The sequence below is a fragment of the Artemia sp. Qi Xiang Cuo genome, chromosome 9, assembly GCF_049724085.1.
Source record: "Artemia sp. Qi Xiang Cuo chromosome 9, ASM4972408v1, whole genome shotgun sequence".
Lineage (NCBI taxonomy): Eukaryota > Metazoa > Arthropoda > Branchiopoda > Anostraca > Artemiidae > Artemia > Artemia sp. Qi Xiang Cuo.
Window position 1 is genome coordinate 34,669,775 of NC_142802.1, and position 13,197 is coordinate 34,682,971.

At 36.8% G+C, this 13,197-nt stretch overlaps 1 protein-coding gene across 1 annotated transcript; it reads left to right on the plus strand.

Annotated features, from left to right (window-relative positions):
* The first annotated feature begins 292 nt into the window (after positions 1-292).
* On the plus strand, positions 293-13,148 carry LOC148948593 (ejaculatory bulb-specific protein 3-like). Its single transcript, XM_089094488.1, has 3 exons — positions 293-422; positions 10,811-11,018; positions 12,913-13,148. The coding sequence occupies exons 2-3, from the start codon at positions 10,817-10,819 to the stop codon at positions 13,053-13,055; spliced, it is 345 nt and encodes a 114-aa protein (XP_088950614.1). The 5' UTR covers positions 293-422; positions 10,811-10,816; the 3' UTR covers positions 13,056-13,148.
* Positions 13,149-13,197: the final 49 nt, after the last annotated feature.

Below are 13,197 nucleotides of genomic sequence, written 5' to 3' on the forward strand. Positions count from 1 at the left end.
ATTTTTTTTTAATAAAAAAAAAATTTAGCGTAAAGAGCAAGGCGTTGAGGAGGGGACAGCCCCTTTCATATACGGAATAATTTCTGTTCGTTTTAAGCTTTAACGTCGCTCCTTACTTTCAGTTACAAAAAACTGTTTTTTTTATTTATTTATTACAAAGAAACTGCAAGTACGTTTTGTATTTTTGGGATTCCCAGTTCTTTTGTATATTTTAATTTGATCGTAAGGAACAATTAGAAAATCTGCGGTATGATATCAGTCCGGAAATTTGTATCTAAACCAGAAGTCAACGGCATCCTCTTATCGGGGTTTTTGGCGTTTGGAAAACTGTATAAATTGGTGAACAACCCGATCAAAGAGACAGTTAGCGAAGTGAATCCTTGGAGCGTTGTATTATATAATTATATTAGCCTATAGGAACTGTAAGTGAATTTTCTAGACAATTGCAGTAAGATACATTAAACTTATCTCCAACAAAAATCGAGGTCGTCCAACACATAATGTGTATTTCATTGAGTTCGGTGCCCTAAGAGATTGGCCTTTTTTTATAGACTGGTTACCTCTAAGGAACTGAAGGGTATCTCCTATTCCATTTGTGTCGGGTCTAAAACAAATATATGTAATTTTTTTTTCTAATCTTGTAACATTGAGCGGATACTCTTATCACCCGTGAAGCTGGTCCTATTGATTAGCGACAGCCAAGAAACAGTTTTTCGACGGCAGAATCTGGCAATTATTTGTTGTGATACTCTGTCTGTATTGCATTTTCAGAACTAAAGCCATCGAAAAAGAAACAGATAACTGAAAATTAAAGTAAAATGTTGTTTTGTCAAAATTTCAATAGGTTATAGACCTGTTAAGTAGACAAATTTCAGGACCCAATTGAAGGAAAAGGAGTGGAGGTAGGTACTTCAAATGCCTTCCCGGGACATACTTTGGTAAATATATACCAAATCATATTATTGAGTAACAACTAAAGTGAATATACCATTCGATGCCTTTTTTTGATTACGAATGATTACGAAAATAATAATCAACTCCATCGGAAATAATTTTAGCCCCCCCCTATATATGCCAATTCAGGGTATATATTTCTACATTAGGGGGGGGGGGTAAAGTTTATTTCTGATGTAAATGGGAGGTAAGTTTAAACTTTACCAAAACACCCCCTCCCCACCCCTAATGTAGAAATATATACCCTGTATTGGCATATATAGGGGGGGGGGCTAAAATTCATTTCCGATAGAAATGATTATTATATTTGTAATCAACATAAAAAAGGCATCAAATGGTATATTCACTTTAGTTGTTACTCAATAATATGATTTGGTATATATTTACCCATACTTTAGCCTGTAGACCCATCCCTGAAAGTAGCTAAAGTAGAATTTTACCCAAATTTCAGCTACATGTTTGCACATTAGGGGTGGGGTTAAAGCATAGCATATATTAAATACGTAACCTAACCTAGGTACCTTTTTATGCCCCTTCAATCCCAAACAACTAAAGTTTAAACATTGTAAACGGAATGAGAAACCACTGTTTGCAATGCTCGGCATAGGATTTCTCCTTTGAAAGAACCTGGTTGACTAATTTCTTTTGTCATGTTCGCTATACAATATCTCGCGTGTTTCCAGCTAATAGAACAGTACCTCTCGGTGGTACGTAAGACGGCATCCCCTATAAGCAAGACGTTTCCCAAAAACCTCGACCCAGACATATAAGTAGGATTTTCCCCAGTAGCGTTTCTAGGCCTGGACAGGGGGGAGGGCAGCAGACCCCCACATTTTTTCTGACATTAAACTTCCTTTTATTTCACACCTTTACACTCCTGGGGGCATACCTCTCCCTCCCAGATTGTGAGGCCTAAAACTGCCACTGATTTTCCCCCGTGGGAGGATTATTGATGGTATATGTATAGGACTAAAGGAGGTCATGTTGGGAGAAGAGAGCCTCAAAACAGCATTTTTAGGCCTCTCGCAATTGTTTCTGAGATATCTTCCATGTTCAATGTGGAGGGGGTATTTGTCGCTTAGCCTCTCTTGGTTTGGAAGTATTTGTACGAAGCGTGGCGACCGCGTGTGTTAGCTCATTTTCATATTGTGGAAAAGTTTTTAGAGTTAACTAGAAAAGTGCACTCATATGCTTGCCTGCAGAGAATTGACAGAGGGTGAAAAGCTTGCCATTACCAACTTTTAATATTTTTTTTAAAATTATAGAATGCCTTTAGGAAAGCACTTGATAAATTTATCTATAAAAAAAAAAAAACTGGTGAAGGGGCAGGAGAGATCTCTTTTTTTACAGAATAATATAAAGCTAATCTTTTTCCTAATCTAATCAGAAATCACATCTTACGATCTTACAGAAATATGTGTAATTTGGAAATGATTATAATATTTTGTGAGGATTGGAAATTTATACCTGTGATTATTGTCTTTACTGCTGACAAAACTATTGCTCTTTATTCTCATTTTGGAAACTTTTTTTTAATTCTTTCAAACAGTTCGTGGTAACGAACTGTAAGTAAGGAGCGACCCGGCTCAATGGTAACCGAAACTCTAGAAAACCGGTTGCTATGAGCCATTTTTGTTGCTATGAGCCATGGTTGAGTTTCCCAAAAAGAAAGTATACTTGTGTTATTTTTGCTTCTTGGGCTTCAGCATTTGAAGTGAACTCAAATCATTGGCAATAAAAGTGTAAAAGAAACGGAAATCATAAGTTAGCAAAAAATTAAGAGTTGATAATTGCAAGCTATAGCTTAAGTCGTGAGCTGGAAGGTGAAATCAAACAGTTCGTGGTAATGAACTGTAAGTAAGGAGCGACCCGGCTCAATGGTAACCGAAACTCTAGAAAACGGGTTTTTGGTACCAATAGATACATCAAAAGAATCAAATTTCAATGCTGACTTCAAATATATAATTGTCATCAAGTTTAGTGCTACCCATCAAAAGTCACGCGCCTGAGAAAATTTGGCTAATTTTCAGAAAAAGGCGGAATGACCCCCTAAAAGCTATAGAACCTTAATGGAAATCACACCATCATATTCAGCGTATCAGAGAACCCTATTATAGAAGTTTCAAGCTCCTATATGCAAAAATGTAGAATTTTGTCTCTATTGCAAGAAGAAAGATCACAGATGCGTGTTTATTTGTTTTTTTTTTGTTTTTTTTTCCCAGGGGTGATAGTATCAACCCAGTGATTCTTGAATATTGTGGGAGGGCTCATTGAAACGGAAATTAAAAGTCATAGTGCCCTTTTTAAGTGACCAAAAAAATTGGAGGGCAACTAGGCCCCCTCCAACGCTCATTTTTTTCCCACAGTCACACGATCAAAATTTTCAGATAGCGATTTTGCTCATCATGGTCAAAAATATGATAACTATGTCTTTTAGGATTACGTAATCCCCCGAAGTCCCCAGACAGAGGGCTAAAATTTATGAACATTACCCAATGTTAACATAGACATAGACATAGGTTTATTAAGATCGAACAGCGTAGCCATGGCTAATTTATGTCGTCTTTACAACAATATGAGAAGAAAAAAAATACAAATAACACTATAAAAACACTAACACGTGAATTTAAATAACACTAAGTCTTGTTGTATGCTTCAACGAAAAAGGGGACAAACGTGTTTTTGTAGCGGTTGGTCCTGCAGACAGGGGGTTTTAGCTTCGACTGGGATCTGGTTCTTTGGTTAACAGGAGCATCAGGTGGGAGGATCAGTCTGTGATGGGGTGAAGATAGCAGTGACTTGCCGAGGGACATGATCAGTGATAATCGTCTGTCGCTGAGAGATTCAAGGTTCAGTTCTTGCAAGCGTTTGTTGTAGTCATCACTTCTTTTACCAACGATTATGTTAACTGCTCGTTTCTGCAAAGATTCAAGGTCATTGCAAAGGTAGTGGGTGCTCTGGACAAAAGTCCCCATACAGCAACGGCGTATTTGAGTAGAGGTCTCACATACATAATATAGGTATTTTTTAGGCTTTGAGTGTCGAAGCCAAACCTGCGCATCAGGACAAGGGTCTGAAGTTATGCATTGCCAGCCTTAATAACCTTCTCCACTTGTTCAGTGAATGTGCAGTCCATCGATAATGTGACTCCGAGGATTTTGCAGATGGAACAACAGGGAAAGGGACTTGCGGGAATTCCAGATCACGTTTTAAGGGGCAAAACCTGAGGATCATTGATTTATCTGCATTCAGTGTCAACTTGTAACGTTCACAGTCCTCAGAGAAGGATGCCAGAAGGGTCTCGCTGAACTGACGTTCGATTACACCTTCTCTCACGAGGTATTTGAGGACAAATGATAAATCGTCGACGAATTTGAGTCGCTCTTCGAAATTCTGAAGGAGGAAGTTGATGAGGGAGATAAATATGATAACATATAGATAGATAGATAGATAGATAGATAGATAACATATAGTATTGGTTATTGGGAAGTCTACAGAAGTTTTCAGGAGGTTTTTTTCTGGTAGTGGGAGGGAAGGGTGGGTCGGGGGTTCTGTGGGAGGATCTGTCCATGAAGGAAGTTTGTATGGGGGAAGGGAAATTGCCATGAAGGGGGCGCCGGACTTGCCAGCATTATTTATTGGTTATTGGGAAGTATACAGACATTTTCAGGAAGGATTTTTTTCTGGAGGGGGGGGGCTAGAGGAGGGGGTTACTCTGGAGAAGATGTCCGTGGAGGATGGTTCTTTGGGGGAAGGGAAAGTTCGCGGACGGGGGCGCCGGAATTCCAAACATTATTTAAAAAACGATCAGAAATTAAATAAAAAAAACAAGTTTTTTCAACTGAAAGTAAAAAGTAACATTAGAACTTAAAACGAACAGAAATTATAACGTATGTGAGGGGTTCTCCCCAAGTCAATACCTCGCTCTTTACGCTACAGTTTTTTTTAGTGCTTTCAAAAGAGCTATCTATTCTAATTAAACGGCCTTTGTGATTCTGAGTTTTGTTAATAAAAATTGTTTTAACTTTCAACGTAAAGAGCGTGGTTTTGACGGAGGGGAGAACCCCCTCATATACGTAATAACGTACGTAATAAATAAAACAATAAAAAAACAAGCGATACGGCTCAATAGTAAGCGAAACTTTTAAAAACGGAATTTTGATGTTAATAAATGTATCAAAAGAATGTGTTTATAATGCTGATTCTAAATATATAAATTTTATTAAGTTTAGTATTACTCATCAAAGGCTACGAGCCACAGAAAACTCACCTGATTTTTTAAAGAGGGGGGAAACATCCCCTGCGAGTGAAAGAATTTTAATAAAAATCACACCGCCAGATTCAGCGTATCAAAAAACCCTATTACATACGTTTCAAGCTCATATCTGCAAAAATCTGCAACTTTGTATTTTTTGCCAGAAGAAAAATATACGAATATAGAAGTTAGTTACGTAAGTTAATTTGTAAAGACATCCATTTAGCAAAAGAAAAGTAAAATTTTTATCCAAATTTTATTTACTTATTCAATGACGGTTAGCCAAAATAAAAGCTGCATTAACTAAAAAACGATCAGAAATTAAAAAAAAACAAGTTTTTTAAACTGAAAGTAAGGAACGACATTAAAACTTAAAACGAACAGAAATTATTCCGTATGTGAAAGGGGCTGTCCCCTCCTCCACGCCTCGCTCTTGACGCTAAAGTTTGACTCTGTCTCACAACTTTATTTTTTTAAACAATAAAAAACCCTAGCGTAAAGAGCGAGGCGTTGAGGAGGGGACAGCCCCTTTCATATACGGAATAATTTCTGTTCGTTTTAAGTTTTAATGTCGTTCCTTACTTTCAGTTTAAAAAACTTGTTTTTTTTATTTAATTACAATCAGAAACCATGTATTTGCCTCTAAGATTGGAAATTTATATTATATTTTTTTTTTTTTTACTCCTTACGAAACTTACTGTTCATCACTCTGATTTCAGAAAACTATTTATTATTATTTTTCAAATCATTCACAATGGACCGCGTCAAGCAGAAACATACCAAACATTTAAAACACACAAGCCTTTCTTGTTTACATATAGTTAAATTCCAGATTCTAGCGCTATCATAAGCTTTTTGCGACATTGAGCAACTTCAAGCCAACTCATTGGCAACTATACCTCCTCCATCTCGCCCGCTTTAACGACTGCTTTGGCTGATTCTGGCGTAATATTCGAAGATTTCGTGCAATTCTTATAACCATATAACGCTATCATCAAATAACATTCGAGTATAAAACCCAAGCCACACCATAGTTGCTCTTGCAGATAAAAAAAAAGCCAAGACTAATGAATGATATCCATTCTTCCTGGAGCTCCACAAGGTAATTCTGTGCGGAACAAAGACTGAAATGACAAAAAATTAGTTTGAAGAGTTTAATTAAACAAAAAAAAAACAATAATACTTAAATCCTTACTGTAAATGGCCAGACAGAAATTTTATGCTTGAAGGTTGAAGAATGTTCAACTCGGCAGGTTACGAACAGGATGCATAATTGGTGCTGTTTCGAGCGTATTTTTGATTTAATTCATAAGCGTGAGTGTGAAATGTCCAGTGCATGATACTTTTGCATTTAAGTATAGTAGGCCTCTATATATTTATGCTATTTAAAAATGTATTTAAATCTTTCGTCAGGAAAATTTTTGCGTAAATAGGATGGATTATTAATGGCATTTTTTTCTGCTGTTCAGTACCGCATCATGGCTGTGACACAAGACGTTTTCTTAGAATCCATCTCAAACGATAATTTTTTCTCATTACAATATTACACTTAGAATTCAACCTCTTATGCATAGATTATGTAGTCACAAACATAAAAAATTCCCAGAAGCGTGCTAGAAACTTCATACATGAAGCTATTCTGCTTTTTTTGCAACTTGACTAAGAAACAAAAAATATACACTCTCAGTGGCGTCAATTGGGGGGACCTACCCCTTATATTTTTTAATGATCTTGCCCCCCCATAGATTAAAAAAAATACTCATTTGCTATTTTTATTTAAAAATGCCTTTTTTTCTATTTTCTTCGGAAATTTGAAAAAACAGCAAAATTCCCATACGCACATCCCCCTCCTCCTGCATTTTGAAAAATAAATGTTGCCTCCTTTTTCAAAACTTTCATGAATTAACGCCCCTTTGTGCTACAGGCCCACACCTTAAATGTAAAGCTTTTACTTTTTCGTTTGCTTTACGATTTGTATTTCGTTGCTCGGTCAGCATTTATCCATACATGTCAAAGCCAATCAGAGGCAACGCTATAGCGGTGCCTGTAGTAAAGGCCATACGGCTTCAATGTTTTTTTATAATTTTTTTTCCTCCCAGAGGCACTTCAGATGGAAGGGGTCGTTGTAGAAACTTCAAGGGGGCTCATTCGATTGGAAATTGAGAGTTCTATTGCCCTTTTTAAGGGTCAAAAGTGAATGGTAGGCAGCTAACACCCTTTCCACGCCCGCCAGTCCCTCAAACACATCCAATGAAAATTTTGAGATAGCCATTTTATTCAGCGTAGTTGATTTTCAGATAGAAATTATGTTTCTGGGGAGGAGACTCCCCCACAGCCCTCAGGGCAAGGGTTGTAAGTTATGCCCTGGGTGCATATAAGGTTTTTATTGAAAGCTTTGTTGTAGAAACTTCAAAAAGGACTCATTAGAATGGAAATTTAAAGGGCTAGTGCCCTTTTTAATAGTCGAAAGTGATTGGAGGGCAACTAACCTCCCTCTCACGCCCACCATTTCCCCAAACACATCCACTAAAAATTTTGAAATGGCCATTTTGTTCAACGTAGTTGAAATTTTGGCAAATTAGGTCTTTGAGGATGACACCCTCCTACAGCCCTTAGGGCAAGGGTTGTAGGTTGTGCCCTGGGGGTATAAAAGGCTTTTATAGAAAGCGTTGTCGTAGAAACTTTAGAAAGGGCTCATTCGATTGGAAATTTAAATTGCTATTTCTTTTTCAATAGTCGAAAGTGATTGGAAGGCAACTTACACCCCTTCCACGCCCACCATTTCCCCAAACACATCTAATCAAAATTTTGATATAGCCGTTTTGTTCAACGTAGTTGAAAGTTCTGGAAATTATATGTTTGAGCAGGACACTCCCCCCATAGTCTTCAGGGCAAGGGTTATAAGTTATGCCGTGGGAGCATATATGGTTCCTATGGAAGGAATGCTCCCATAAACTTCACAGAGGTATAATTTGATTAGAAATCGAAAGTTCTTGTTCCCTTTTTAAATGTCAAAAGATATTGGAGGGTTACCAGCTTCCCCCCCCCCCCAACCCTTTATTCCCAAATGCATCCGATAAAAATATTAAGATAGCTATTTTGTTAAAAATAGTTCAAAGATCATATAACTAAAGATCCGGTGTCGACATGACCCCCCAGGGCCCGGGGGCAGGCTTTACAAGTTATGCCCTGGGTGCATATATGGATCTTATGGACGGGATGCTCGTATTAACTTCAAAGAGGGCTAATTTGATTGGAAATTGAAAGTTCTAGCTCACTTTTTAAGATTAAAAAGAGATTGGAGAGATAGCCTAGATAATTTTGGAGACCACACTGCCTTTCCATGACGATAAAATAAAAGTTCAAAATACGGATAAAATTTCACAAAAAATACCAGATATTTCGGTCACATATACAGTGACCGTCAGTACACTCTCTATTAAAAAGGATTTTATCCCTATTTTGAACTTTTATTTTATTGAGATAGCCTTTTTTGTAAATAGCTCATAGACCATATAACGAAAACTCCGGGGTTGACACTGCTCCCCCTGGGCCCGAGGGAAGGTGTTGTAAGTTATACCCTGGGGGAATATATGGTTCTTATTGAAGGGATGCTCGTAAAAACTTCAGAGAGGGCTCATCTGATTGGAAATTGAAAGTTCTAGTTTACTGTTTTAGAGTCAAAGGAGATTGGAGGACAACTAGCCCTCACGCCCCTTTTTCTCCAAATGCATCCAATAAAAACTTAGACATAGCCATTAATTTAAAAATTGCTCAAAAGTCAGATAACAAAAACTCAGATGTCGTTACAACCCCCCCCCCCCCCTCCAGGGCCCAGGGGCAGGCTTTGTAAGTTATGCCCTGGGGCATATATGGTTGTTATGAAAGGGATGCTCATCTAAACTTCAGATAGAGGTCATTTTATAGGAAATTGAAACTTCGAGCTCACTTTTAATATTCAAAAGAGATCTGAGGGTAGCTACCCCCCCCCCCTCACGCCTTCTTTTTCCAAACCCATTTGATGAAAATTTTGAGATAGAAATTTTGTTAAAAATAGTTCAAAGGTCTCATAAGAAAATCTCCGGTGTCAATATAACCCTCCAGGGCCCAAGGGAAGGCGTTCAAAGTTATACCCTAAGGGCATGTATGGTTCTTATGAAAGAAATGCTTGTATAAACTCCATAGGGCGCTCATTTGATTGGAAATTGAAAGCTCTAGTTCACTTTAAGGGTCAAGAGGGTTAAGGGCAACTAGCCCCCCCTCACTTTTTTTTCCCCAAACCCATCCGCAACAGATTTTGAGACAGCCAGCTATCTCAGTTGTAGTTCAATAACTGTAACTATTCTGTATAACTGTATATAGAAATTTCGAGGGGACGTTAAGACACATCAAAATACACTAATTAGAACTAGATAAGGAATTGGCTATACAAATACTCCCAGAAATTCTGTCAAATTGAAAAAAGCTAAAATAATTAAAATTACTGCCATACTTAAAATAAGGTTACTAAAACCTACTGCGTCATTGGCGCTTTACTGAAAACGAATTATATTACAAATGTTTTCTTTTGTACTTAATATAGAAAATAAACATTAAAATTACAGTAAAATTTTGAACTGATGAGCTTTCAGCAATTAATATCATTTTACGTCAAATATTCAGTTTAATTTATTAGTTCTTTCCAAGACTGTTTCCTTCTAATTTCTTCTAAAGAGAACATTCTTCCGGATTTAAGTTTTTGGGAAAATCCTGTGGACAGGAACTGTGGGGAATGTCTGTTATTCACAGTTACGTCGGGTGACCGGATTAAAAGTAATATACGATGCACGGCCAGAGACAGGTCAAAGCATATGATTAGTCAACAAGCGGGAATGACAATGCGCAACCCGCAATATCACCTGCAATTAATCAGTTGTGTTCGATTGACGCAGTTTTAGCCATTGAATAAATTGCAAATAGCCTAGTAGCATCTATTTGTGCAAATAATAGCATCAGCAGCTTTTGATGAAAAAAAGTGAAAGAGCTTCAAATAAAAAAGATCAAAGTATGTTCATTCTAAGAAAATTAGAAGTGTATCAATTTGTATATGCCGCCGATACGGAGTATGGATAAAAAAAAATATAACATTCTGAAATACAGGATGCTCGTGTAGAAGGGGCTCTATTGCCCTCGATAAAAAGTCTTTGTCTCTGCAATTCTCCCCCTTTTCCTATACATATTTGTGTATTTGCTAAGTTTTATGGAAGTCCGACATTTCTGTCGAAACGTAGTTTATTTGACTGACCGCTGTTCATTCTAGTTGGATGTCTAGTGGCCTGATTAAGGCACCTACTTGTTCAAATGGCTGTGAATTCACTTTTTTTAATATATTAATAGCTAATTGAGTGCCACAACTAGACCGCATACCCGTTTCTTTGAATTTTTTAGAACCGGTTAACGAGTACTCTAATTTTTACTATTCCCCAATTCTGGGATCTTCTAAAAAAAAATTGAATTTACAATTGTCTATTCAGTTTTCTTTTTATTGTGTATCATGCGGAATCAGAGTTGCACTAGTATCCTGCAAATTACATGCAATTGTATATAAGGTTTGTATTCCAGGATAAAATGAAGACGGTTATTCTTTTGCTTGTTATAAGCTGCTCTGTCGCTGTTTTAAGCGCCCATAACCGCGTCCGTCGTCAAAAACCTGGACAACTTGAAAACATCGACGTTGATTCCCTGTTGAAGAACAAGAAGTATGTTCAAACTCAAATAAAATGCATTTTAAATGAAGGAAAGTGTGACAAGACTGGTCGAGACATGAAAGGTTAGTTTTAATTTCGTTATTCATCTTTTTCTTAAAGGCTGTCCTTCATTTCCATTTACATTCCTTGTTATGAAGGTTAAAGAAAAAAAACAGCTGTAGATGCTACTGGCCATATGCTGCGAAGAATACTTATTTAACGTAAGCAAACCGGTATGCTGACTGACGCAATTACTGGTTCATTTTAGAAGGATAGAATAGTTGATTGCAAGTACGACGCCCCGACGAACGAATTATGTCATATTAGGTATAATCAAGAATTGATCGCTTTTTGAACGTTTACTAAAATAGGAGATTTTGCAAAGTTTTGAAATTTATCTGAAACATAAAAATTTATATATTTATTTTGGAAATCAACCAGCATGCTTTTATGCACACCTATCTATTGGGGATAGATACTTAGCAGGGCCTTTGCATGGGAGGATATCATCGGCCCTACTCTAACTGCAGGAGAAACACCCTTGGTAGGCATTATCGCATTTGGTATTTGCTTTGTTTTTACTACAAATGTTAACTTATATAAACATGAAAAAAATAGGTTTACATATTTTACATTAAAAGCTATGGTGCTCGCAATAACGAACAGCTAGTATACAGTGGTACGCGCTCAAATTGAGCGCAGTTTAAAAGTCACGAACTGGAGAAGAAAATACAGAAGAAAATAAACTTTGAATAGATTTCGAGTTACTTGTGGATATTATGCTATCTGAGAAAATGATGATGTCTTTGAAAAAAGGGTGATCTTCTCCCTCCGAGGAGAAAATCAACTATCAAAACAAATGATTCTGACAAATGAAACTCAGAGAGGAAAGAAAATAACAAAATGAAAAATAAAATTTAAAAAAGGTGAAAAAACGAGGATTTTGTCAGCCAGTGGCGAACCATGAAGAAGAAGAAATAAGCAAATATTTCGACAAGGACTCGGCGGAGGTCCTCGTCGAAATATTTGCTTATTTCTTCTTCTTCGTGGTTCGCCACTGGCTGACAAAATGCTCGTTTTTTCACCTTTTTTTATTTTATTTTTCATTTTGTTATTTTCTTTCCTCTCTGACTTTCATTTGTCATGTATAGCCAAAATGGTCTAAGAATGTATTTAAAACAGATTCTATGTTATTGTGGGTTATTTCACGGTATAGAACTGCCTATTCGGCTTTCTAACGATTTTTCTTGCCTAATAAGCATATTGTATGTCCGTTTTGTTGAACAATGTCTTCTTTCTTCCCCGCGGCTGAGCGTAATGAATTGTTGGTCATAAAAGTTCCAGAAGTCCTTTTTCGATTTAAAATTATGTCGTCAGCTGTGCTCTTTGAACAAGTGCATCATGTCTCATGGTGAATCCTCATGGTATCATTTGGTAAATGAGACCAAATATGCCATCGGTTAATGATAATTTGCAGCTAAAAGTGCCATCAACCGCAGGTTCGTGCAACATTTTGTTAAAACCATAATGACTACACGATCTTATCCCTCAGTTCCCTAGACTTGTCGTCATCCAACAGCACCATTCGATGTGAAACCTTTGGGCGCAAAAAAAAAGAAAAAAAAAGAACGATCAGAAACTTAGTTTAAAAAAACTAATGCTCTTTAAATGAGCGAAAACTACCTCACATACGATGTTAACCTTCCTAAAGGCCCTAGATTTTAGTGTGATAGCAAAAAATTTTAAATATATACTTTAACGTTTGAGTTGGGAAAAAATTCTGCCACGCTAACAGCGAGATCTTAAGGATAATTATCAACCTTGTGCATGGGGTAATTTTTATTCGTAAAAATCTTTTAGTTACGTTTATCAAACTTCTTTAACAAGCCCTGAGTAGCAAAGGCTGAAAGTCCGTATATCCGCCCTTAATCTTTGCGTCTGTTTAAAACCGTAATATAAGCCTTCCGATATTTTCAGATCTCTTGCCAGAAGTACTCCAAAGAAACTGCAGAAAATGCTCCGAGGTTCAAAAAGTCAATGCCGACAAAATCATTAACTACATGAAACAAAACCATCCTAGCGAGTGGACCAGAATTTTCAACATTTACAGCAAAATTTAAGCTATTGATATTTCAGATGTTCAAATAACGAATAGTGCATTTTTTCAATTATTTTTATTACTTTCGATAATTATACCGACGTCTTTTAGACTATTTTTGATTATTATTTATTGACAAAAATGTCTTCTTCGATAGCAGAAGC

Bases quoted from the DNA above. Each gene is read 5' to 3' on its own strand.
- LOC148948593 (XM_089094488.1), top strand. From the start codon at position 10,817: ATGAAGACGGTTATTCTTTTGCTTGTTATAAGCTGCTCTGTCGCTGTT. The intron at 11,019-12,912 runs GTTAGTTTTAAT...CGATATTTTCAG, and splicing joins GACTGGTCGAGACATGAAAG to ATCTCTTGCCAGAAGTACTC.